This window comes from Mangifera indica, chromosome 6 (genome assembly GCF_011075055.1).
Source record: "Mangifera indica cultivar Alphonso chromosome 6, CATAS_Mindica_2.1, whole genome shotgun sequence".
Classification (NCBI taxonomy): Eukaryota; Viridiplantae; Streptophyta; class Magnoliopsida; order Sapindales; family Anacardiaceae; genus Mangifera; species Mangifera indica.
In genome coordinates, this window is record NC_058142.1 from 18,605,121 (window position 1) to 18,629,733 (window position 24,613).

Sequence of the window (24,613 nt, forward strand, 5' to 3'; positions counted from 1 at the left end):
TTTATTCGTTTCTTTACATTTTTGGTTCTTATATCTTTTAGAAAATACATTTTTACTCTATTATGTGCTCTGCAGCTGTATTGATTCTTAATATAAGCAAAGAATGAATAAGGTTTTCAGCTGCATTTTCCACTAATTAAATGAGCAATTTGCAGTGGCCAACAGGTTTAGCTTAAACAGATCAGAATGGCTATGAAATAGAAAATTATCAGTGGCCATAAGCTTTGTATTTTTATATAAAACAATACAAAAATTCTTCAATCATTTTAATATCAATATTCTCTCTTGTTTCAGCAACATAGAGGTTCGTTAAATTGGTTAGGAAGGTCTCTTGGAGCCACTGAAGAAAAGTCTTGGCAAAACTTTAATTCATTATAGTGAAAGAATTGAGGTTATTTCTGACACCATCGAATAAGACTCATCTCTCCTTCATCTTTTATAATTATCTTCGAACTTCAGTCTCTCTTTTTAGAATCAAATACAAAGTAAAAACACATCCCACCAAAAGAGTAGTCGTTATAATATGGATGTATTGCTGGTAGCTATCTGGTTTCGGTAGATGCTGGTCGCTATTGAATAGAATTCTATTGCAGTACTCTCTGATGTTTTAGCAAGAGACAGAAAGAGGTTTGGTAACTTTGTGTTTCTAAAATATTGACCTAACTGTGTTTGTCTACTTTGAAATGAAGGACACCTAAAACCCCATTGTCTGTTTTCAAATTTTCTTTATAAATAGAATGTGTTATAGATTTGAATTCCAAGATATTTCGATTCGAGTAATATCAGAGTGAAAAAAAAAAAAAACAATAATAACATGATATACTTGGTTCAAATTTTGTAAAGAAATCTTACATCTAAGGCAGCGATGTTTCTCTAATTGAATCTACTATTTATTAAGTTCGATTACAAGAATACAAACACACGATTCTCAACCTTTGTACGACCACACAATATACAAAATCATATACAAGGTAAAACAAAATCAAAGAGGATCTGACTTCACCGAAGAGACTCCATCAATCGAACTTAGGAGCCAAAACTCTAGCATAGCTCCAACAGACGCAAAAAACCAGGGAAGAAGAAAAACACAGTGGCTCCCTTTTTTTTTCATATGCAATATATGGTGAAAGAGACTTTATATACTTGGGTCAAAAGAGTGAAAAATACAAATGACCAGTCTGTCCTTGCTTAAACATTGAAATGAGTAATGCACTGTTCAATGCAAAATTACAGATATGCCCTTATAGTTCCAATATACATAATATTACAAACTCCACCTTGTTGAAAACTATAAGACTCAAAACCGTGAACTCAACCAGAGAAGCACTTCTGCAAAAGAAAACAGACTCACACACTTCCAATATACAACAAGTCTAAGGCAATCTTAAACTTGTTTATTGGAACAGTTTTTGTCAAAACATCAGTAGAATTATTAGACAAAACTTCTCTTATAAAATGTAATCTAACATCTATATATTTTGTTTTTTCATGAAATACACTAGTTCTAGATAGATGTATTGCACTTTGTGAGTCACAATATATCACAGGAGTACCATAACTTAACCCCAACTCTTTTGTTATACCCTTCAACTATAGAGTTTCCTTAATAGCCTTTGTTAGTGCAACATACTCAACTTCTGTTGTAAACAAAGTAACAATATGCTGAAGACAACTCTTCCAACTTATGACATTATCACCAAATGTGAAAATATATCCAGTTAGAGACCTCCTTTTGTCTAATTCTGTAGCGTAATTTGGATCACAGTATCTTTTAACAAGTAAACTGTTAGTATTAGATGCACTATATATAAGACTAAAATCACATGAACCTTTCAAATATCTTAACACCCATATACAACATTCCAGTGTGTTTTACAAGATTAACCTATAAACCCACTCACCAAACTGATTGCATGAGCAATATGAGACCTAGATCCTATCATGACATATATTAAACTACCTACCATATTTCCATAAGGAACCTTTTCCATATTCTCAAATTCATCAGTAGGAAAATCACATAATATATACATCAGTTGGAAATGAGCTCCCATAGAAGTGTTAACAGGTTTAAAATCAAGCATTCCATATAATTCAAGAATCTTTTTAACATGCATAGATTTAGACAAAGTTAAAATACCTTTAATCCTATCTCTATTAATATTCATGCCCAAGATTGTTTTAGCAGGTTCCAAATCTTTCATTTCAAACTTATCTTTTAGCAGTTTTTTTAACTTATACAAATCACTTATTTTCTTTGAAACAATAAACATATCATCCACATATATTAATAAGTAAACATAATTACCCGTTTTAGTTTTACAAAAGTAAACATACTGATCAAAGTTAATTCTATAAAAGTCAGTAGAGTGTATATAGTCATTAAACCTTTTATATCACTGTTTTAGTGCCTGTTTTAGACCATAAAATGACCTTTTTAACAAACGGACCATATCTTTAGATCTAGGTTTCACAAAACCCTCTGACTACTCCATATAAATCTACTCTTTTAAATTACCATGAAGAAAGGTAGTAGCAACATCTAACTGTTCAAGTTCTAAATCAACTAGTATCATAGTAGATAAAATAGACCTTATTAATGTATGTTTAATTACAAGTGAAAAAATCTCATGATAGTCAATTCCTTCTACTTGGGAAAAACCTTTTACAACAACTCTAGTCTTATACCTTCCATTTTCAAAGCCTGGAACAACAGGTTTTCTTTTAAAAATCTTATTTACAGCCTATAATCTTTTTATTTGCAGGTTTTTTAACAAAAATCTATGTGTTATTTGTATGCAAGGAATTCATTTTAGCTTGCATGATATTTAACCATTCATTTTTGTGTTTACTCATATAGGCTTGTTTGAAATTTAAAAACTCATTCAATTCAATACAATCGCCTATATTAAATACATATGATATAAAATCAGCATGAGCATATCTGGATGGCAGTTTAATAACTCTTCTAGACTTATCTCTAGCCAATTGATAATCAAAAAGATCAAAATACACATCATTGTCTAAACTACTTTGACTCTGATTGTGTGATGGTTGCCGATTCAAACCCCTATCTTCATACTTTGAAGTATGAACTGGATTTGAGCCCAAACCAAGTCCATTACTTGACTTAAGACTATCAAGCTTAGCCAAGTCAAAATTCTCCACCTTAATATGAATCAGTTTAGATTGAGATTGGTTAGAGGTAAATAAATCTTTATTAAAACAAACAAACAGATTCATTAAATACAACATCCTTGCTAATAACACATTTTAATTCATCAATTAACCAGACTTTACAACCCTTACTCGCTACAAAGTATCTTAAGAAAATAGCTTTTAAAGTTATAGGGTTCAACTTACCCTGATTCACATAGATATAGGCAAGACATCCAAAAGGTCTTAAGTGATTTAACTTTGGTGGCCTACTAGACCACAATTCAATAGAAGTTTTAAAATGAAAAGTTGAAAAAGGTGATCTATTGATCAAATAGCAAGCAATCGCAATTGCTTCAACTCAAAATTTCTTACTTAATCCTAAGTCAGCCAAAATGCATCTTATCTTATTCAGAATGGTTCTATTCATTCTCTCTACAAGACCATTCTATTGAGGAGTGTTTGTACAAGTTTTATGTCTTAAGATTTTAAATTGTTTATAGAATTCAGTGAATTGTTTATTACTTAATCCAAAACCATTGTCTGTTCTTAAAACTTTTAATTTCTTATTAGTTTGATTTTCAACAAGAGTTTTCCATTCTTTAAAAATTCAAGAGTTTGATCTTTATTCTTTAAGAAATAAACTCATACTTTTATTGAAAAATCATCCACAAAGGTTAAAAAATAATGAACATTAGATAGAGAACTAGGTACCTGAAGATAACCCCACAGATCTGAATGTATATAATCAAGAATATTTTTTAATTTATGAATAGTGGCTACAAACTTCAGCTTTTGATACTTCCCTAAGACATAATTCTCACAAAATTCTAGTATAGAGATTCTGTTAGAATTAATTAAGTTTTGTTTACAAGGTTTTTGCAAGCCCAAGATACTAATGTGTTTTAGCCTTTTGTGCCACAAAGTAGTTTCATCCAACTTATCAGATTTTGAGGGCATTGAGTCATTTACAACTATTCCCTCTAGGATGTATAACCCATTTATTAGTTTAGCCCTCATAACAACTAAAGCTCCTTTCATTATCTTTAGCACACATTTATCAAACTTATAAGAATAACCATTGGAATCTAAAAAACCTAAAGATATTAGGTTTCTTCTCAAATTGGGGACTAATCTGACATCATTAAGAATTTTAACAGAACCATCAACAAGTTTTAGTTTTATTGCACCTATACTAATAGCCTCACATGCATCATCATTATCGATTAACACTTTTCCCCCATTTATATGCTTTAAATCTAAAAACCAGTCTTCTCTAAGTGTCATATGATAGTTGCATCTTGAATCCATAACCCATTCTTCCTTTGACAACCTCTCAGATAAAACCAACACTTCAACACTGTCATAACCCTCAAGCAGATTCACAAATTCATGTTTATCATTATTAGAAGCAAAATTCATTTTCTTCCTTTCAAATAAATTTTTTTTCATATGGCCTTCCTTAGGGCAATTCCAACAAACTCTTTTAGACCTAGATTTAGATCTATTATTTCTTTTGTCTCTATGCTGAGTTTTCTTTTTTATTCTACCCATAACTTGCAAACCTTCACCTTTAGCTTTCTTTTGTATCTTCATTTCTAAGTCTTTAGACTTAAGAGCCCTTAAAACATCTTCCAAAGAAAGAGACTCTTTATCATATTTGATTGCAACTTTTACATCCTTCAATGTTTCAAGCAATGAGTTCAAAATAATAATAGCTTGATTTTCATCAGAATTTTTTTCTTCTATATTAGCAAGATTAATTGTAATCTTATTGAACTCATCTAAATTTTCTTCCAAAGTTTTTTCAAAATCCATTTTAAAACCAAAAAGTTGCTCTTTCATATAAATTTTATTAGTCAAAGATTTGGTCATATAAGTTTCAACTATAGTTTTGTAGCAGTATTAACATCATCCACTTGTCTTACAACATTATCAAAAAGATATAAAATAAGCAAATTATAGATAGTTTCAAGTACCTTAACCTTCTGAGAGTTTGTCATATTAGAAGGTAAAACATCAACACCTTCCAAGGCCTTTGCGCATTTTTGATGCACCAAAACAACCCTTATCTTTTTCCTCCAAATGTTAAAGTCATTTTTACCAATAAATTGCTTTATTTCTACTCTAGAAGACCCCATTATGCTCATTTTCTTTTTCTTTCAATTTCTTTAATCCTACAAAGGCCAAAAGAAGACACAATAATACCAAGAAAACATAGTACCAACAGCAAGAACATAATATTTTTGAAAATATTTAAATATATCAAGAGTTCAACAAGTATATTTCAACAGAACATGCTAAAGAACACAAGTTCCAAACATATCTCAAGATATAAACTAAACACCCAAATATAATTGAAAAATAGGTGAAAGAACATAAATCAAAAAATCTTAATGGCTCTAATACCACTTGTTATAGATTTGAACTCCAAGATATTTTGATTCGAGCAATATTAGAACAAAAATGAAAGAAACAATAACAATACAATATACTTTGTCTGGGTTTTTCAATTTAGTTTGAAAAATCTCTTAAATCATATCAAACCAAACTATATACACCCTTAATTTGCCTTTAAAGAGTAAGGATCTTAAAAATTAGGCCTTATGCAAACTTTGGGTTAGATCGAACAAGACACATGGTAACCACATGGTAACCACATGGTACCATAGATATTCTCCATTTAAAGACATAATTCATTCTCCTGCTAATCCTTAACCTAATTTTGCAACCACTGTGCCCATATAAGTCGGTACTAATTTTAGTCGTCTTCACTTCTAATAATATATCAGCAATAAAGTTCTCTACAATATTATGCATCGCAACAATAAGATAATTCTGATTACTCAAAAAGCTATACAAAATAAGACCAGAAGTCTATAAATTGCATTACATTTACATTATATTATCTCTTCTCCGAGTACTACAACATTTAAAAAAAAAAAAAAAACAAATACTCAAAGACTACATTATAAATATAAATAACACCAGATCACAGGGACTTGCTAATTGCTCGGAGAGCTTCCAAGATTTACAGCCATTCATGTTGAATTTCTTCAACTTTCCAAAGATCATGACCATTTTGCCGGTGAGGAGATGAATTTCGCCGCCGGAGAGAAGACGACTTTTGCCGCCGGAGTGCAGAGAAGGCGATACGCCCGTTCAGAATTTTGATTGGGAATGTCAATTTAAAAAGACGGAAGAGGCTAAAGTTGTTGAAGTAGAAACGTGTTTCAGATTTTTTATTTATTTCTGAAACGAGTTTACTTATAATGAGAAACTTGTTTACTCTTATTATTATTATTTTTATTAGTGAATCCACACACCAAAACCCATTTAAAATAAAACTACCAGACTCGGTTCTTCATTCGCCCCACATCTTCCACCCGTCATTTAAAATAACGGGTGGCTACCATTGCCCGTAATCCACCCGTTATGTCCGACCTTGCCAACCCCACATCTTCTAACCTCCATCTCACTCCACTCTGGTCGCATCTCCGCCACACCGGGGACCCTTTGTTGCTAGGATTTGGTGATTTGAAGTTTCGATTTTGAAAATTTTTTCACTTCACAAAAATTTGTAAATTTAGATTTTTATAAATTTTTACATTTAAATATCTATGAATTATGCCCTTTCTCTGTTAATTTTCGCAATACAGTTCTTGAGTTTGAAGGCCGATTTTATAAGTAAGAGATTATGATCCTATAACACTCATGATAATATATAAATATATATAAATATATATATATATATATATATATATATATATATATATATATATATATATATATATATATATATATAAATATAAATATATAAATATATATATATATATATATATATATATAAATATATATATATATATATATATATAAATATATATATAAATATATATATATATATATAAATATATATATATATATATATATATATATTTATATATATATTTATATATATATTTATATATATATATATATATATATATATATATATATATATATATATATCTATATATATAAATAAAATTAAAACAAGAAGCGATCCGTTTATTGTATAACATCAACCTTTTAAAATAAAGTAAACAAGAAACTTGAAACATGAACACTTTGTTTAAAAATGACGCTGTGATCTCTGATGATTCCATTGCAGAGTTTTAACGCAGACGCTTTCGGAAGGCAACAGCAGCTTGTCTCCAGATTATGATGCTTGCGAAAGCACTCATTGCCGTAATAAGTATAGGAATCCATAGCTTGCCATCTTTGAAGACAATGAACATATTTGCACAAAAACCTAACATCATTAGATCTACTGAATATAATAGTGAGTATAATCCAACGTGTAAATCAAGAAAGAACCCCATGTAGAGCATGGCAATCGGCCGTGAGACGAAAGCCACCCCTCGTTCTAAATCTCTTTCTTCATACGGGTAAAAGAAAAGGGATATGAAACAGACTATGGAAAAAGAGGAGAATAATAACGCTGCAGTATCTGATATTGCAAAAATTATGAAGGAAGCTCTTTGAACAAAATTTGGAGTCCCAGTTTCTTCTTTGATGCCACCTGGTACTGTTAAACCTGCTGTGAAAGCCACGGTAGCAATAAGTGTTGCCGCCACGATGCATGCATTTGCAATCCCCTTGGTCCATTTCTCAGCCTTTTTCCTTAACTCTTCATGCTCTTCAGTAAATAAAGCACTAGCAGTTTTGCCGTCGTCATTTGGAGCTTCAGCATCCACTGGACACAACATTTTCTTCACTTTCTACAATCAGTTAAGAAACATGTATCGATCACGGAAATAAAACTGTTTTTATTCCTGAAAAAAGGGCTGAGAGTAATACATATTCACCTTGAACCAAAACACCTCTAGCCTCATCTGCTCAACTGGTGCACCTGATACAATAATGGATCTATCTAGTGGTGGCAACTTTGCAGCCAGATGCAATATGTTGTTCCCTTTTGCGTCTGTTTTCCGAACTATCAAATCCTTCAATGGACCTATGTTATAAATGAAACTGAAAACGTGGTAGTGGCGATACATAACAGCAAAATGAAATATGGTGTAATGATTTTCGTCTACTTCAAACATCATATCAGGATATGTCTCCCAAATTATGTCTAGAAACTTCTCGTTTCCTCGTTTTGCAGCCTCAAACATTAGTGGCCATGGTTTTCTTATAATCTCAGATATTTCAGAGTCATCCAATAGTATTACTTGTTCCCAAAGGTGTCTGATTAGGGCAAAAGCAGAAGGGGGAGTCTCTTCACCGGCAACTTCACCTGCATAATTATCATAATTTTCTTATAATTTCAGATATCCAGGAGTCTTTTCACCACCGCAAACATTTAATGTTGAAGTAATAATAAAGAAAGAAATAAATAACTCAATCAAACAAATTAATACGCACAGAGCACTTCCACTATCGCCTTACAAAACCGATGCCCCAAGCTGATCTGATCCGTCCACCGATGCTCCCTCTCTTTTATCCGATCCCTCAAGCTGAGCGTGTTGATATCAGTCATACGTCCTCTCCTCAAAGCTGAACAACATCTATTTATCACACAATTACCTGGTTTAAAACAACATGTATGCAAGCACCATTAATGTTCTTACCTACAATTGCTTTTGATAATTTGGTGTATAAATCAGAAGCTGTTGAAGAGACTATAGAGTACTGTAAACAAATTGTAGAAATTAATAAAATTTCATAAATCAATAATTTAGAAGAGCAAATTTTGGCAAATAAATGTTACATAATAAGTAACAAATGCTATCGTCTTCTAAATTAAGATGTTGGTCATATTAAAACCTTCAAATAAAAAGAAAAAGAAAACTAATCAATGCATAGCAAAAGTGTAAATGTTAGAGAGAACTAACAAAGTTTGATCAGTAATCTCGTGCCAACTTTAATCAGGTCGCAATCGAAAAAAAATCTGTGCACGGGCATTTGCACGGGCATTTTAGCCAAGTGATGTAATGCTGTCAACTGGCTTTTATCTCGCGCAATTGCCTTCTTTGGGTGCCTCTCTACCAAATCAGACGCAATATCTACCAAAACAATGATCAATATCGTAAGTAATATAAGTTCAACTTTACTTTCTCTGTGTCAATTGGATCTATCCAATTAATGGCGTGCTATCTTCAATTTGCCCAATTAGGAAATTTTCAAATTTGTAACGGGAAAACCAGAATTGTAACTTCAAGAAAAGAATATAGAATATCACAAAATAATGATGTGTATAATTTATAAATATACTGTTCCATAAAATCAATATTTACCATTAATTTGCTATTGGTGATTATTAAGTTAAGCATTTGTATGACATGTTTGCATTATTTGTAGTGTTTCTTAGTGTTGTCCATTAGAGGTAAGATCATAAATTCATGCTAATTAAAACATTGATTAAGTATGATTAGGTTTTTAATAGCTTTACAAACAGCCAAAATAAAAAAAGTAAGAAGACTTACCATACAAACCATGGTTTATCAGACTGACAAGCAATTCGATGCAATTAAAATCATCTAATAACTCTTCTGCAGTAGCTTCATAAAGGTATTCTATCATCTCTTTGTTTCCCGTTATAGCTGCCATGACAAGTGGTAACATATCATTATCACCTTTGATCTTTATTAAGTCTTCATTCTCAGCAATCATAGCCTTGACAATTGCAACATTTTCGGACGCAGCTGCAAGAAAAAAGGCCGTATTGCCAGCATTATTCTTTATTGCCAAATCCTCTTTTTTCATTTTTCTAACCAGCTTTTCCACAAAATAAGGCCGCCCTGCTGCAGCTGCAATATGGAGAGCGGTGTCCCCTTCCTTTGATAGCTTAGCTGTATCATCGTTTTCATGTTTCTCGAAAATTATTTCAGCTTTGTGCCAATCACCTTTAAGTGCAGCCCCGTACAGTTTTGAGTGCCTCTTTCTCGTTTCAATTTCTGTCAAGTTGAAACAAGAACAAGTTTATGCATAAAACTTTTGTTACACATGCATGTATCACATTTTCCTTTGGAAATTAATTTGTAAAAGCGTGATCAGAAGCAGATATAAAGTTTTTGCAATGTGAAAATGTACCAGCTGGCTTATCATAATCTATGGGAATCACAGTCTCAGAATTTTGTTCAGTTGAGGCACTTCCTGATGTAGAATTATCCTCCATGATTTCTTCGGACTGCATTAGTGGTAAATCTACAATAAACATTATGTTAGAATTATCTTCAGGACAATGTATTTTGTAGCTTAAGATGTAGCATTGTTATTATTGTTGTTTCAGATAACACTACATATCTAATCAAACAAATAGATTACAAACGATTGAATACTAATTTGTTATATTCCTTAAACCTTATTAAAATTTATCAGTGAACTAAATAACTGAAATGTCTCGATTAAATAAGTGGTTATAACATCTTAACTAAAGCTTTACATTTGAAGTGATTGATCCAGAATTTTATAGCATATCTTGTTCAATGAATCAACTACTCCTGAACTGCAGCTGAATTCGTATGCCTTGGTCGCTGTTATTAAGGATTTATATTTTGTCTAAGTAATATATATATTGAAGCCATTGATTAACTGACAAATCTGTCTGTTAAGAGTTAATAATAATAATAATAATAATTAATATTGATTATGACAATAATAAAGATAATAATTAGAATTTGAATTTGGAGATTTGGATAATATATATTTAGGATAATATTATTAATCATATTTATCGAAGGCATTACATTGAATTGATAGCAGAATAAAAACCAATACCTTCAATAAAATTATATAATTATACTATTATTAATTATGTTTATCAAGGGCATTACATTGGATTGATAGTAGAATAAAAACCAATACCTTCGGTAAAATTCCAGTAAAAATATGTCATCAAATAGATAATGTCCTAAAAAAAGTCTACCCAAAATTAGTATTATAGTATTACCATATCTGTAAACTTATGGAAAAATAAATAAATAAAGGTGTAATTCTAGCTCCATTAAGGGAAGATTAAGACACCCACTTGCTTATAATTGTAATAAAAATGATGATGAAAGCCTCCTAGTGATTCTCTTCCCAACATGCTTTGGAATCGAATTTTTATTTCAATTCCAAGCTTAAAAAAGAATTTTGTTTCTTCTTTGTGTCTTTCAAATGGCTCACACACTTATCTACAATCACTCTTTTTTGTTACCCTAATTTGGCATATTATGCTTGTCATATTTCTTTACTTAAATGGGCCTCCTTCGAATTGATTTAACTTTAAGTTAATTTGACATCAAAATTTGTCCTATAGAATTACACATGGCATATAATATATAATATTTGAATCAAATCACCACCATTTATAACTCTTTTAGCTTGTTTTTGTGCCATATGTGTGGCTATGTTTATCAAATGAGACAACTTAAAATGTCACAATCACTGCTACAAAAAGCTTAGTGCCAAGGGAAGAGAACCGACAACCTCACAATCAGTCATACTCAAGTAGGAGATAGAAGTGCAAGAAACAGCATTAATTAAAATTTGGCACGCTTGGGATATATAATATGCTTAATAACATGTAAGCTCCTCATTTAAAATCTAGTTATTGTTGTATATAATGACATTAACTAATAATATGCTGTCATGTATATCCTAATAATAATATGCTGTAAGAAACAAAGAATAAATTGAAGAACCGGATTCAGAAAGCTTACCTATTTTGAGGCTTAAGATGCAATCTCAAGCTTCAAAAGGGAAAATGTAGAAAGAAAAGCTTCAAGTGAAGAGCAAAGAGAACAAACTGTAAAGCTCAAAGCCGAGAAAGAGTGAAGTAGTGGATAAGAGAAGAACAGTGGCAGCTCTACACACACAAAGAAAAGGGACACTATTAACCGATTAAACCTCTCTTTTCTCAATATAGTACAAATATACCACTGAAACTTGCCACAACCACACAAAAGAAGAGAATTCTTTTATTCTATAATAATAAAATGGGAAAAGGACAATTTCTCGCTCAAATTTTAGTTCAATCTCAAAATTATATCTATGATAGATAAAAACTTTAAATACTTATCTATGGGTTAACTACTATCTAAATTTTTCAGTTAGAGATAGGGATAAAATTATCATTTTACCCATAAACCCTAAAACTGAAAAAATTTATATCATTTTTCTCCTTTAGTTTAAAAAACTCACATTTATCCCCCATGATTAAACTTTAAAAAATTCACTTTTCTCTCTTTTCCATGTTGGCAATGTCGATATACCAAACTGCAAAAATAGTCATAACAATAAGCTTAACTTAAGACTGCATGAATTGAAGATGATGAAGAAGAAGAAGTAATGGATTGAAAAGACTTGCCTCTATTTGCTCCTTGGAAGAAATCTGCAGATAGCTAAGGTTAAAAAATGAAAAAATTTCTAAGTCTTTACCAATGCACCCAAATTCTTTCAAGTTAGTTTAATATATATATATATGTGTGTGTGTGTGTGTGTGTGTGTGTGTAAAAACACTAATATATTAACACTATATAAATTTCATTTGCATGATGCTTATACCTAAATAATTCAGTTACCTGAAAGAAGAAAACGCCGATGTTGGTGCCGTCCAAACCGGTAAGTTGAATTGCAATTCTACTATTGTATGATAAAACCTTTGAGGCCATCTAGTATATATAGAAAAGAAATGGACAAAGCTATAAGACAAGTTAAGAAAAAGTACAGCTTGAAGTATTCTCAAGTAAAGAATGTATAATTTATTTTGCTTTAGAGGAAATGGAATCATAAGAAGAAGAGTGTGAGTGATGAATGAATCTTTGTAATTATTAAAAAGTAATTTGTGTTTATGAAGACAGCTAAATAAAAGAATAACGTCTAGATTGAGGAAATAAAATAACAATTCTAGCTCAAAGGAACGAATCATTTACACTCAAGGCACAATTATTGTCTCACCTGTGCTACATTTTTCAACAAGAAATGAAAATATGGTGGCATCTATACAAAGTATTGTAGTCAAGGATTACCACTTAATCAAACTACCACTTCAATTGGTTTCAAGATCTGAGAGGTGCAGGATCTGATAATTTACAAATAGAAAAACCATAACAGCATAGATTCAAAATTTGTGTAGCACCACTGGCTGTTAGGTACAGTGAGCTACTTCCTCTTGTTGGACTCCATTGCTTTTCCCCACTTTGCAGAAAAGGGCATGTTTATGTGGTTGGAAAAGAGAACTACTTAGATAAGTCGATTGCACCAAAAAGGAGATGCCATTGTTGCTTGGTGAACAAAAAGACTGGTGTTGAATTTGAAGATATTACAGTAACAAGAATTGGAACCCAGAGCACTCCATCTTTGAAAACAATGAAAATGGTTGCACAAAACACTACCATCATAGCGGCTATCACTAACAAAAGTGTTGCAAGTTCAACAACCAACTTTTTAGGTAACTGTTGAGATGAAATTTGCTCCTGCATATCGGGAAGTTAGAATGGATAAGAATGTTAATATGGAGCATCTGGATGATACCAGCGAAACTGCATCTGGTATAAAAAAAAATTTGAAGGAAGTTTTCTGAACAAAATGAGGAGTCCATGTCTCGTCTTTGGTACCACCTGGGACAGTGAAAGTGGCTGCAAAAACAATGGTGGCAATAAGAGTTGCCACAATCATGCAATAGTTTGCAATATCCTTCATTCATTTGTCTCCCATTTCTTTAATTCTCCATGCTCCTTAGTAACTAAAGCTCTAGGAGTTTCCCGTTCACTGTTTTCATGGTGAGATGGATGCATAATTTCTCTCACTTCCTATTACCAACATTGTAAAAGTTCTTATGAATTAACAAAATGAATACTGTTATCCAAACAGAGGAGTGCTGTGATAGTTACGCTAAACCACAACAACTCCCACTGCAGTTGAAGAGCCGCACCTGACACAACACTGAGCCAATCTGTTGGTGCCAACATTCCAGCCAAACGCAATATGTTGTTCTGATCTTCATCTGATTTCCAGACTATCAAGTCCTTCTTTAACGGACCTATGATATGAATGAAACTGAAAATGCTGTAGTGATCATACATGACAACAACATGAAATATGCTACAATGATTTCCGTCTACTTCAAACATCGTATCAGGATATGTCTCCCAAATTATGTCTAGAAACATGACGTTTCCTCGCTTTGCAGCCTCAAACATTAGTGGCCAAGCTTTTCTTATAATTTCAGATATTCAGGATTCATCCAAAAGTAGAACATGTTCCCAAAGGTATCTGATTAGTTCGAAAGCTAAAGAGGGAGTCTTTCCACCAGCAAATGTAACTGCACAATTATCTTAATTTTCTTATAATTTCAGATGTACAGGAGTCTTTTCACCACCACAAACAATTAAAGGTAAAGTAAAAATAAAGAAAGAAAGAAAGAAATAAAACAATCAAGCAAATTAATACACACAATGCACTTTGCATTTCTACTAACAAATCCAATACCCCAAGCCCATCTTATCCCTACACCGTTGCTCCCTCTCATTTATCCGATCCCTCAAGCTGAGCTTGTTTATATCCTGCACACATTGTCTCCTCAATGCTGACTTACGTCTCTTTATCACCTTTCTTTTCACATCACCTGCTTCAAAACAACATGCATGCAAGCACCATTAATGTTCTCAACTACAATTGCTTTTGATAATTTTGTGTCCAAATCAGAAGCTGTTGAATAGACAATAGAGTATCATAGTCAAATCATAAAGACTAATAAAATTTAATAAATTATTGCTTTAGAAGAGCAAATTTGGAAAATAAATGTTACATGGTAAATAAAAAATGCTATCCTATCATCTAAATTAATATGTTGGTCATATTAAAACCTTCAAATAAAAAGAAAAAATAAACTAATCAAATGTAAATACTAGAGAGAACCAACAAAGTTGGCTCAGTAATCTCATGCAAACTCTAATCCCAACGAAATCTAAAGTAGGTCTCAGCACAGGCATTTTAGCCAAGTGATGTAATGGTATTAGCTGGTTCTTATCTCACACAATAGCCATCAATGGGTGCCTCTCTACCAAATCCAATGCAAGATCTACCAAAACAATAATTAAAATCGTAAATAATATAAATTCAACTTTACCTTCTATATATCACGTAGATCTAGCCAATTAATGGCGTGTTATTTTCAATTTACTCAACTAAGAAATTTTCAAATTTGTAGTAATTAAACCAGAATTGTGTCATGAAGAAAAGAATATAAAATATCACAAAATTATGATGTGTATAATTTATAAATTTACTCTTAAAATAAATCTTTGCCATTAATATATAATTAGTATTTATTAAGATAAGCATTTGAATGACATGTAAGCATTAAATTGTGGTGTTTCTTATGATATCACATACTCAATTGGATTGTTCTGGTAATCAGAATTGCCTAATCATTTGTCCATTGGTAAAATCATAATTCATGCTAATTAAAACATTGACTTGAAGTATGACTTGGGTTTTTAACAGCTTCACAAGTAGCCAAAATAAAGAAGTAAGAAGACTTACCATCAGATTGACAAGCAATTCGATGTGATTAAAATCATCTAATAACTCTTCTCCAGTAGCTTCATAAAGTATTCTATCATCTCTTTGTTTCCCCTCATAGCTGCCATGACGAGTGGTGACATATCATTATCACCTTTGTTCTTTATTAAGTCTTCATTCTTCTCCATCATAGCCTTGACAATTGCAACACTTTTGGACACAGCTGCAAGAAAAAAGGCCATATTGCCAGCATTGTTCTTTATTGCTAAATCCTCTTTTTTCATTATTTCAACCAGCATTTTCACAAAAGTAGTGCGCCTTGCTGCAGCTGCAATCGGGAGAGTGATGTCCCCTTCCTTTGATAGCTTAGCTGTAATCTCGTTTTCATCTTCCTTAAAAACTCATTCAGCTGTGTGCCCATCACCTTCAAGTGCAGCCTGGTACAGTTTGAAGTGCCTATTTCTCGTTTCAATTTCTGTCAAGTTGAAACAAATCAAGTTTATGCTTAAATTTTTTGTTACTATCACCTTTTCCCTTGAAAATTAAATTTGTAAAAGCGTGGTCAGGATCAGAAAATGCAACTTAAAAAAAAAAACAAAACAAAACAAAACAGATATAGCGTTTTTTGCAATGTGACAAATGCACCAGCTGGTTTTTCATAAGGTGTGGCAATTACAATCTCAAGTTTTTTTCCAGTTGATTTCATTCATGATTTCTTTGCTCTGAATTGGCGGTAAATCTACAATAAACATTATGTTAGTATCAGCTGACAATGTTTTCTGTAGCATAAGATGTAGCATTGTTATTATTATTGTTTCAGATAAAACAACATATATTTAATTTAACTCATATTTAATATTTATTAAACCTTAATAAAATTTAACAAAAAATTAAATTACTGAAATGTCTCAATAAAACAATTGGGATCCAGAATTTTATCACATATCTTGTTCCATGAATCAGCTACTCCTCAACTGCAGATGAATCCATATGCCTTAGTTGCTGTTATTAAGGATTTAAATTTTGTCCCAGTAAATTCAGTTCATTCACTCGAGAATTATGCATATATATTTTGTGCAAGTGTAGCCAATAATTAACTTACAGATCTATTAACTTACAGATCTATCTCTGTTAGAAACTAGAATTGTTTCCACTCTATTAAATTATGTACTGGATATGTGATGTTGTGTACTTTTGTCTATCATATTCATGAAACATAAATAAATAAAACTAAGATGAACTTAGGAAGTGCAACACATTTGCTTTGGACACTAAATGGCACTAAGAAAATGCATATTATTTAAAAGAAGAAGAAGAAGAAGAAAGAAACAAATACAAAATTCCTTGCAATGTCAAAATGTACCATCCATTTTTTCACTAGGTGGGGCAATCATAATTTCATTTGATCCAGCTGCATGATCCAAAATAATTTGTTTGCTCTTTATTCATGGTAAATCTATAATGAACTTTTTAAGTATTAGAAAATGATTTTTGCAGCCTAAGATGAACCTTATGTTATATATTAATTAGAATACTGATTAATCATTCATCTCAAGTATTGCCAGATCTTATACATTAAATGACAATGAATATTAACAAAGAAAATCTTGACTACTATAATAAATTAAATATATAATCAATAATGTTGGCAATCTAGATATAGCCAACTGCAAATAATAATAATAATAATGAGTTTAAACTTAAGACTGCACCAATTAAAGATGAAAAAGAAGAAATGGGTAGAAAGACTTGCCTCTATTGGCACCTTGGAAGCAATCTGCACCAAGCTAAATTAAAAGAAAAGATCATTCTAAGTTCTTTACCAAAGTACTCAAATACTGCAAAGCTTATATATAAACACCAATATATTAATGCTATATGAATTTCATTTGCATCATGCTTATAACAAAATAATTCAGTTACTTGAAAGAAGAAAACGCTGTCAAGGACTTGATGTTGGTGTCGTCCAAACCAGTAAGTTGAATTGCAATCCTATTATTATGATAAAACCTTTGAGGCCATCTAGTATATATAGAAACGCACAAAACAAAGCCATAACAGAAGTTAACAAAAAGTGCAGCCTGAATTGTTCTCTAGTAAAGAATACATAATATATTTTGCTTTAGAGGGGATGGAATCATAAGAAGAAAGTGTGAATTGATCAATGAATAATATAAAAAGGAACTCTTGTGTTTATGAAGACATCTAAATAAAAGAATAACTTCTGGATTGAGGAAATAAAAGCTTTAGCTCAAAAGAATGTAAGGCCTTTTGTGAAAATTTCAAATCATACTGACCCAAGAAGAATTATAAAACAGATGGGCAATTCCTGCAATTATTGTCTCCCAGAAGGATAATCATGATAAGGTTATGCCAGATTTGTTTATTAATATACAAAAGTTCAAATGCAGAACTAACAAGATTTTGTACTCCATGGCGTTATCACCAATTTGTCCTCTTTTTCTCCTATCAAACAGATCATTCTTCTTTTGTAAGAACTTCACTATACATCACTCACATTTGACCTAAATGTAATGAAGCCCGAACAAAGCTAACCTACACATCTGCATTCAATGCACGACAATCTTCTCTCCTGTGCTAGCATTTTTCAACAAGAAATGAAAAGATGGTGGCATATACACAGAGTATGGTAGTCAAGAAATACCATTTTTCAACTTCTTTATTTGATTCACTTCCTGATGCAAAGGTATCCCTCGTTCCATCCATTGGCATTGGTAGTAGACCTACAACAAAATTTTTAATATTAGATAAGTTGAATCTGATAAGAATTTAATTATTAAAAAATAATACTTTATCAAAATTTTAAATTCTTAAATGCTTTATCAAAATTTTAGTTAAAATTATCAAATAAGATGGATGATGAAGATAATATATATGAGATATAAGAGTGTTGCATTAGCTGTCATATCTATAGTATAGAATAATCATAAAACAAGTAGACGGTTTTAGTTGTATTTAATCAAAGATGCATAACCTTCAGAATCTCATTACAAATTTGATGTTTTAATCTAATTCAGTGAGTCATTATTAAAGTCCTACCACAACAACAGAGTACATATAGAAAGGGAAATAATTGTGCTTTGCATGTTTATCGCACTGACAATGGCCTACATATGGTTTGAAGAAAGTTCCTACTAGATCCTAAAGCTTTTAAATGTAAAAGGATCTCCCCGCAACTCCTCAAGGTCATTAAATAATGTAAAATTGTTATCTTAAAAGTTAAATCATCTTAACAGCGCTCAAATTTTCTCTTCTCTGTAATGAAAGGCCTTGAAAGTAATTTTCCTCCAATTTTAACAACTCTTTGGTCAGCTAAACTTTCCTCATTCCTCATACTCAGAGAGCTCATTGTAAACTACCTTTGTCTAAACTTTACCTTCTCCCAACTGCATGATTTTTTCATCCAGAGGATAAAAGTCTTGAGACCTTCAGGAACAAACTTTTATATTAACTCTACATTACTCATTGGCAAAAATTAAAGTGTAAATATAAGTACTATCATAATTTTAAAGATTAAAAGGAAAATTACAGAAAAAATGTACAGAAATTATAACTTTTTTGCATTCTTTGTAACACTTATAAGCATTGGCATGCTGCAGAGCTATTGACAATGGCAGTCCTAAAACAACTAAAAACTAAAACTCCACAAAACAAAAAAGAATCACACAATAAAATGAAGAACCGGATTCAGAAAGATTACCTATTTTGAGGCTTAAGATGCAATCTCAAGCACAAAAAGGGCAAATGTAGAAAGAAAAGCTTCAAGTGAAGAGCAGAGAGAACAATAGTAAAGCTCAAAGCCGAGAAAAGAGTGAGGTAGTGAAAAAGAGAAGTGCAGTGGCAGCTCTCTCCGCATTGTCGCTATTTACAATTACACGAAGAAAAGGGACGCTATTTACCGATTAACCCTCCCTGTTCTCAATATATTACATATATACCACTGAAACTTGCCACAGCCACACAAAAGAACAGAATTTTTTTATTCTATGATAATAAAATATTGGTGTAACTTTTGGCTCCAGTGATTGCTGTCTTCATTTTTCAACACTTAAAACTGATGACTCTCCAAATGGCACTCAGCAATTTCTCTTCAGATCCTCATTTGAGTTTTGATCCTCTACTCCCATGACCAACGCCGTCAAATCCTCCAGCGCTCTTTGCACTCCCTCTTCCTCTACTCCTGCTCTCCGCAGATCGACGGTGTTCAAGCGCCAAAACCTCAGATCCACTCGCCGTCGTCGTTCACTGAGTCCGACACCGAGTTCGAGCTTCGAGGCTCAAGACACCGGCATTGAAGGTTAGAATTGCAATCTTGAACTCTTACCTGTACTGCTTTTCATCTACAATTAGCTTAAAATCTTTGTTTTTCGCTTAAAACTTCAATTAATCGGAACAGAGACGTTTTAGTTTTGAGTAAAATTGTAAAATTTGACAGAACACGAGCAATTAGTGGCGGAAAGACATATGCTGATGGACGAACTGGCTCGGAGAAATGAGGAAATTAAGAAGCTCAAGGCAGTTATTGAATGTGCTTTGACGGATTTGAGCAATGCAGCTAATCATCTAAAGGAAGGTTCCTCTTCTAATGAGGAAGAAACTGGAAGAAAAATAAGTCATGTCTAACTGGAAGGAGCTAAACAGGGAGAATAATTGTGAGTTTAAATAGCTGTGAATTATGCCCTTTCTCTGTTAATTTTTGCAACACAGGCCGATTTTATAAGTAGAATATTATGATCTTATATCACTCATGATAAAAAAAATATAAATATATATATATATATATATATATATATATATATATATATATATATAAATGAACCCTCCGCAGACAATATTAATTTTATTCTCGATTACGATGATTGCGAAAGCACCCATGGCCGAAATAAGTATAGGAATCCATAGCTTGCCATCTTTGAAGACCATGAACATATTTGCACAAAAACCTACCGTCATTAATTCTACTGACAAGAGTAGTGATTGTAATCCACCTAGTAAATCAAGAAAATGGTAGGAAACCAAGTCCGGAACGCACCCGTGATTCGAAATCTATTTCTTCATATGTGTAAGAGAAAAGGGGTATGAGACAGACCATGGAAAAAGAGGAGAATAATAACGCTGCAGTATCTGATATTGCAAAAATTATCAAGGAAGCTCTTTGAACAAAATGTGGAGTCCCATTTTGTTCTTTGGTGCCACCTGGTACTGTTAAACCTGCTGTGAAAGCCACGGTGGCAATAAGTGTTGCCTCCACGATGCATGCATTTGCAACCCCCTTAGTCCATTTCTCAGCTTTTTTCCTTAACCCTTCATGCTCTTCAGTAAATAAAGCACTAGCAGTTTTGCCATCTTTGTTTGGAGCTTCAGCATCCACTGGACGCAACATTCTCCTCACTTTCTACAATCAGTTAAGAAACATCTATCGATCACGGAAATAAAATTATTTTTATTCCAAAAACAAAGGGCCGAGAGTAATACATATCCACCTTGAACCCCAACAGCTCTACCCTCATCTGCTCAGCTGGTCCAGCTGGTACAAAATGGGTCTACGTCTTTCTCGTGGTGGCAGCTTTGCAGCCAGATGCAATGTGTTGTTCCCTTTTATCTGTTTTCCGGACTATCAAATCCTTCAATGGACCCACCTTACCCATGAAACTGAAAATGTCGTTCTGTCGATACATAACAGCAATATGAAATATGCTGTAATGACTTTCTTCTTCTTCAAACATCACATCAGGATGTTTCTCCCAAATTATGTCTAGAAAGCCGTTGTTTCCTAGTTTTGCAGCCTCAAACATTAGTGGCCAAGGTTTTCTTATAATTTCAGATATCTGGGACTTGTCCAAAAGTAGAACTTGTTCCCAAAGGCATCTGATTAGTTCGAAAGCCAAATAGGGAATCTTTCCGTCGGCAACTGTAACAGCACAATTACCTTAATTTTCTTACAACTTCAGATAACCAGGACTCTTTTCACCACCACAAACAATTAATGTTCAAGTAAAAATAAACAAAACAATCAAGCAAATTAATACCCCCAATGCACTTCCCATATCGCCTCACCAATCCGATACCCCTAGCCCATCCTACCCAACCACCGTTGGTCCCTCTCCTTTATCCGATCCCTGAAGCCGAGCTTGTTTATATCCTGCGCACATTGTCTTCTTAAAGCAGAATTACGTCTCTTTATCACCTCTCTTTGATAATTTGGTGTCCAAATCAGAAGCTGTTGAATATACTATAGAGTATCGTAATCAAATCAAAGAAATTAATAGAATTGGCCAAACGACTATTTCCCACCCAAGGTATGCTGTAATGACAAGTTTCTACCCTTTAACTATGGAAACACCAAACACCCACCCATGGCTGGTTAAATTTAACAGAACTCTAACGGTTGTAAGGGTAAAATCGTTATTTTCTCTATAATATTAAAAATAAACTAAAATAGAATCTGCTTTTATCTCCTTAAACTTTAAAAACTAAAATTTTCCCCCAGCCTAAGTTTTAAAAAATCACAGTTTCAACCTAGGGTTTCGTTTTGAAATCTTCGTCGACATCTCTGGCTCCATTGCCGACGACCTCTCCCTCCCGAAGCATCCTCTCTTTCTAGCGATCTCTTTCCTCCCATTTGGACGTCCGATCGGCGTTGGAGAAGCCGTAGAAGACGAAGAACCCAGTCGTCGTTGTCTGGGAAGATGATCATCTTCCCAGACGAAGACGAGACGACTCGTCATCGTCTTCATCTAGGAAGATGATTTCTCTTCCCAGACGACGTATCTCTATGCCGGATGGGTTGAGGTGAAGTTGAGGGGGGCCGTCGGTGGAAGAGAAACCGTCGGGAGGGGAAGACGGCCGGCGATGGCGTCGGATAAAGTGAAAGGGTTTGGAAATAAACCCTAGGGGGGGAAATGCGATCTTTTCAAACTTAACTTAGGGAAAAAATGTTAGTTTTTAAACTTTTAGAGGCGAAAATGAGATTAAATTTACCATCGTTAGGGTTTTGTTAAATTTAACTGGTCATGGGTGGCTATTTGATATTTTCATAATTAAAGGGTGGAAACTTAACATTGCAGCATACCTTGGGTGGGAAATAGTCGTTTGGCCAATAGAATTTCATAAATTATTACTCTAGAAGAGTAAATTTTGGCAAATAAATGTTACATAGTAAGTAACAAATGCTATCTTATCTTCTAAATTAATATGTTGGTCATATTAAAACCTTCAAATCAAAAGAAAAAGAAAACTAATCATGGTGAAAGTGTAAATGTTAGAGAGAACTAACAAAGTCGGATCAGTAATCTCATGCCAACTTCAATCCCATCGTAATCGAAAAGACGTCTCTCCACAGGCAGTTCAGCCAAGTGATGTAATGTAATGTTGTCAACTTGTTTTTATCTCGCACAATAGCCATATTTGGGTGCCTCTCTACCAAATCCAATGCAACATCTACCAAAACATGCAATGATCATCATCGTAAATAATATGAATTCAACCTTACTTTCTCTAAGTAATTGGATCAATCCAAATAATGGCATACTATCTTCAATTTACCCAATTAGAAAATTTTCAAATTTGTAGCGATTAAACCAAAATTGTATCACGAAGAAAAGAATATAGAATATCATAAAATTATGATGTGTATAATTTATAAATTTACAGTTCCAGAATATTTATCTTTACCATTAATATATGATTGGTGATTATTAAGTTGAGCACTTGTATGCACATGTTTTCATTAACTTGTGGTGTTTCTTGTGATATCATAGATAGACTCAATCAGAGATTTTTCTGGTAATTAGAATTGCCTAATCATTTGTCAAGTGGAGGCAAGACTATGTGGCACGGAAACAGAAACAAAAAAACATGAAAATACGAAAATGGAAACGTGAAAATGTATTTTTTAAAAAACGAAACTGTGAGAAAATTTATAAATATGAAAAATATAAAGGTTTTTTATAAATACTAAATTTTTTATAACAAAAATATATAAACTTGTATAATATAAAAAAAAAAATGAAGAGAAAAAATACTATAAAATGGAATTATAAAACCTATTGTAAATTGTTCTTAAGCAAGCACATGTAAATATTTAAGAAAAAAATAACAATACACACCAATTTACATAGCATGTCAGAGAGGAGATGAGTAACACATCGAAGAGTGGAGAGGAGATGAATTTAATATAAGATTTAAAGACATTTCAGGTTTGAAAATATAAAAAATGTTTGTTTAATCGATTTCACCATTTTTATTTTAAAAAAACATGTTTCAAAATTTTTTAAAAATTTCGAAACGACCAGAAACATTTTGTACAAGTTTCTGAAAGTTTCAAAAAAAGAAACGTGAAAACACACTCTATTGTGAGTTTTCGTGCTACTTTGAGGCAAGATCATAACTCATACTAATTAAAACACTGACGTTAAGTATGAATTACCATACAAGCCATGGTTTATCAGACTGACAAGCAATTCGATGCGATTAGAATTATCTAATCACTCTTCCCCTGAAGCTTCATAAAGTTATTCTATAATCTCTTTGTTTCCCCTCATGGCTGCCATGGCAAGCGGTAACATATCATCATCACCCTTGCTCTTTATTAAGTTTTCATTCTTTTCCATCATAGCCTTGATAATTGCAACACTTTCGGGTACAGCCGAAAGAAATAATACCGGATTGCCAGCATTATTCTGTATTGCTAAATCCTCTTTTTTCATTATTTCAACCAGCTTTTTCACAAAAGTAGTGCGCTTTGCTGCTGCTGCAATATGGAGAGCGGTGTCCCCTTCCTTTGATAGCTTAGCTGCATGATCCAAAATAATTTGTTTGCTCTTTATTCGTGGTAAATCTTGTAAACAAAAAAACAAAATCGCACACCCAATTGCAGAATCACTTTACATTTAATCGCAGTAACCTATAAAATATTGCAATTTTGATATTAGAAACATAAACA

General features: G+C 32.6%; 4 protein-coding genes and 1 long non-coding RNA gene across 6 annotated transcripts; 1 reads left to right on the forward strand and 4 right to left on the reverse strand.

The window, feature by feature from the left end:
- Positions 1 to 7,144: 7,144 nt before the first annotated feature.
- Positions 7,145 to 12,011, reverse strand: LOC123218399. The gene is made up of 7 exons (XM_044639852.1): positions 11,844 to 12,011; positions 10,231 to 10,344; positions 9,624 to 10,094; positions 9,033 to 9,203; positions 8,563 to 8,724; positions 8,004 to 8,434; positions 7,145 to 7,916 (listed from the first exon to the last, which is right to left on the reverse strand). Exons 2-7 carry the CDS (start codon positions 10,331 to 10,333, stop codon positions 7,311 to 7,313), a joined length of 1,944 nt encoding a protein of 647 aa, XP_044495787.1. The 5' UTR covers positions 10,334 to 10,344; positions 11,844 to 12,011; the 3' UTR covers positions 7,145 to 7,310.
- Positions 12,012 to 13,820: 1,809 nt separating this feature from the next.
- LOC123219761 lies at positions 13,821 to 14,324 on the reverse strand. Its single transcript, XM_044641741.1, has 2 exons — positions 14,016 to 14,324; positions 13,821 to 13,934 (listed from the first exon to the last, which is right to left on the reverse strand). The coding sequence occupies exons 1-2, from the start codon at positions 14,322 to 14,324 to the stop codon at positions 13,821 to 13,823; spliced, it is 423 nt and encodes a 140-aa protein (XP_044497676.1).
- Positions 14,325 to 17,215: 2,891 nt separating this feature from the next.
- LOC123219531 lies at positions 17,216 to 19,670 on the reverse strand. Of its 2 annotated transcripts, none has more exons than XR_006502888.1 (3): positions 19,370 to 19,670; positions 18,314 to 18,392; positions 17,216 to 17,640 (listed from the first exon to the last, which is right to left on the reverse strand). It is a non-coding gene; the product is annotated as an uncharacterized LOC123219531 (long non-coding RNA). The 2 variants fall into 2 exon arrangements; XR_006502887.1 differs by having other exon boundaries at positions 17,216 to 17,670.
- Positions 19,671 to 19,682: 12 nt separating this feature from the next.
- LOC123219530 lies at positions 19,683 to 20,413 on the forward strand. The gene is made up of 2 exons (XM_044641524.1): positions 19,683 to 19,966; positions 20,105 to 20,413. Exons 1-2 carry the CDS (start codon positions 19,795 to 19,797, stop codon positions 20,290 to 20,292), a joined length of 360 nt encoding a protein of 119 aa, XP_044497459.1. The 5' UTR covers positions 19,683 to 19,794; the 3' UTR covers positions 20,293 to 20,413.
- Positions 20,414 to 20,627: 214 nt separating this feature from the next.
- On the reverse strand, positions 20,628 to 21,464 carry LOC123219762. Its single transcript, XM_044641742.1, has 3 exons — positions 21,309 to 21,464; positions 20,759 to 21,064; positions 20,628 to 20,657 (listed from the first exon to the last, which is right to left on the reverse strand). Exons 1-3 carry the CDS (start codon positions 21,462 to 21,464, stop codon positions 20,628 to 20,630), a joined length of 492 nt encoding a protein of 163 aa, XP_044497677.1.
- Positions 21,465 to 24,613: the final 3,149 nt, after the last annotated feature.

Coding starts and splice junctions, on each gene's coding strand:
- LOC123219761 (XM_044641741.1), bottom strand. CDS start 14,324: ATGTTTGAGGCTGCAAAGCGAGGAAACGTCATGTTTCTAGACATAATT. Junction 13,935..14,015: donor GGGAGTTGTTGTGGTTTAGC/GTAACTATCACA, acceptor TGTTGGTAATAG/GAAGTGAGAGAAATTATGCA.
- LOC123218399 (XM_044639852.1), bottom strand. CDS start 10,333: ATGCAGTCCGAAGAAATCATGGAGGATAATTCTACATCAGGAAGTGCC. Junction 9,204..9,623: donor GATAAACCATGGTTTGTATG/GTAAGTCTTCTT, acceptor TTGTTTTGGTAG/ATATTGCGTCTGATTTGGTA. Junction 8,435..8,562: donor GGCGATAGTGGAAGTGCTCT/GTGCGTATTAAT, acceptor ATAATTATGCAG/GTGAAGTTGCCGGTGAAGAG.
- LOC123219762 (XM_044641742.1), bottom strand. CDS start 21,464: ATGTTTGAGGCTGCAAAACTAGGAAACAACGGCTTTCTAGACATAATT. Junction 21,065..21,308: donor TTTTCAGTTTCATGGGTAAG/GTGGGTCCATTG, acceptor AACTGATTGTAG/AAAGTGAGGAGAATGTTGCG. Junction 20,658..20,758: donor TATTCTCCTCTTTTTCCATG/GTCTGTCTCATA, acceptor TTGATTTACTAG/GTGGATTACAATCACTACTC.
- LOC123219530 (XM_044641524.1), top strand. CDS start 19,795: ATGACCAACGCCGTCAAATCCTCCAGCGCTCTTTGCACTCCCTCTTCC. Junction 19,967..20,104: donor TCAAGACACCGGCATTGAAG/GTTAGAATTGCA, acceptor AAAATTTGACAG/AACACGAGCAATTAGTGGCG.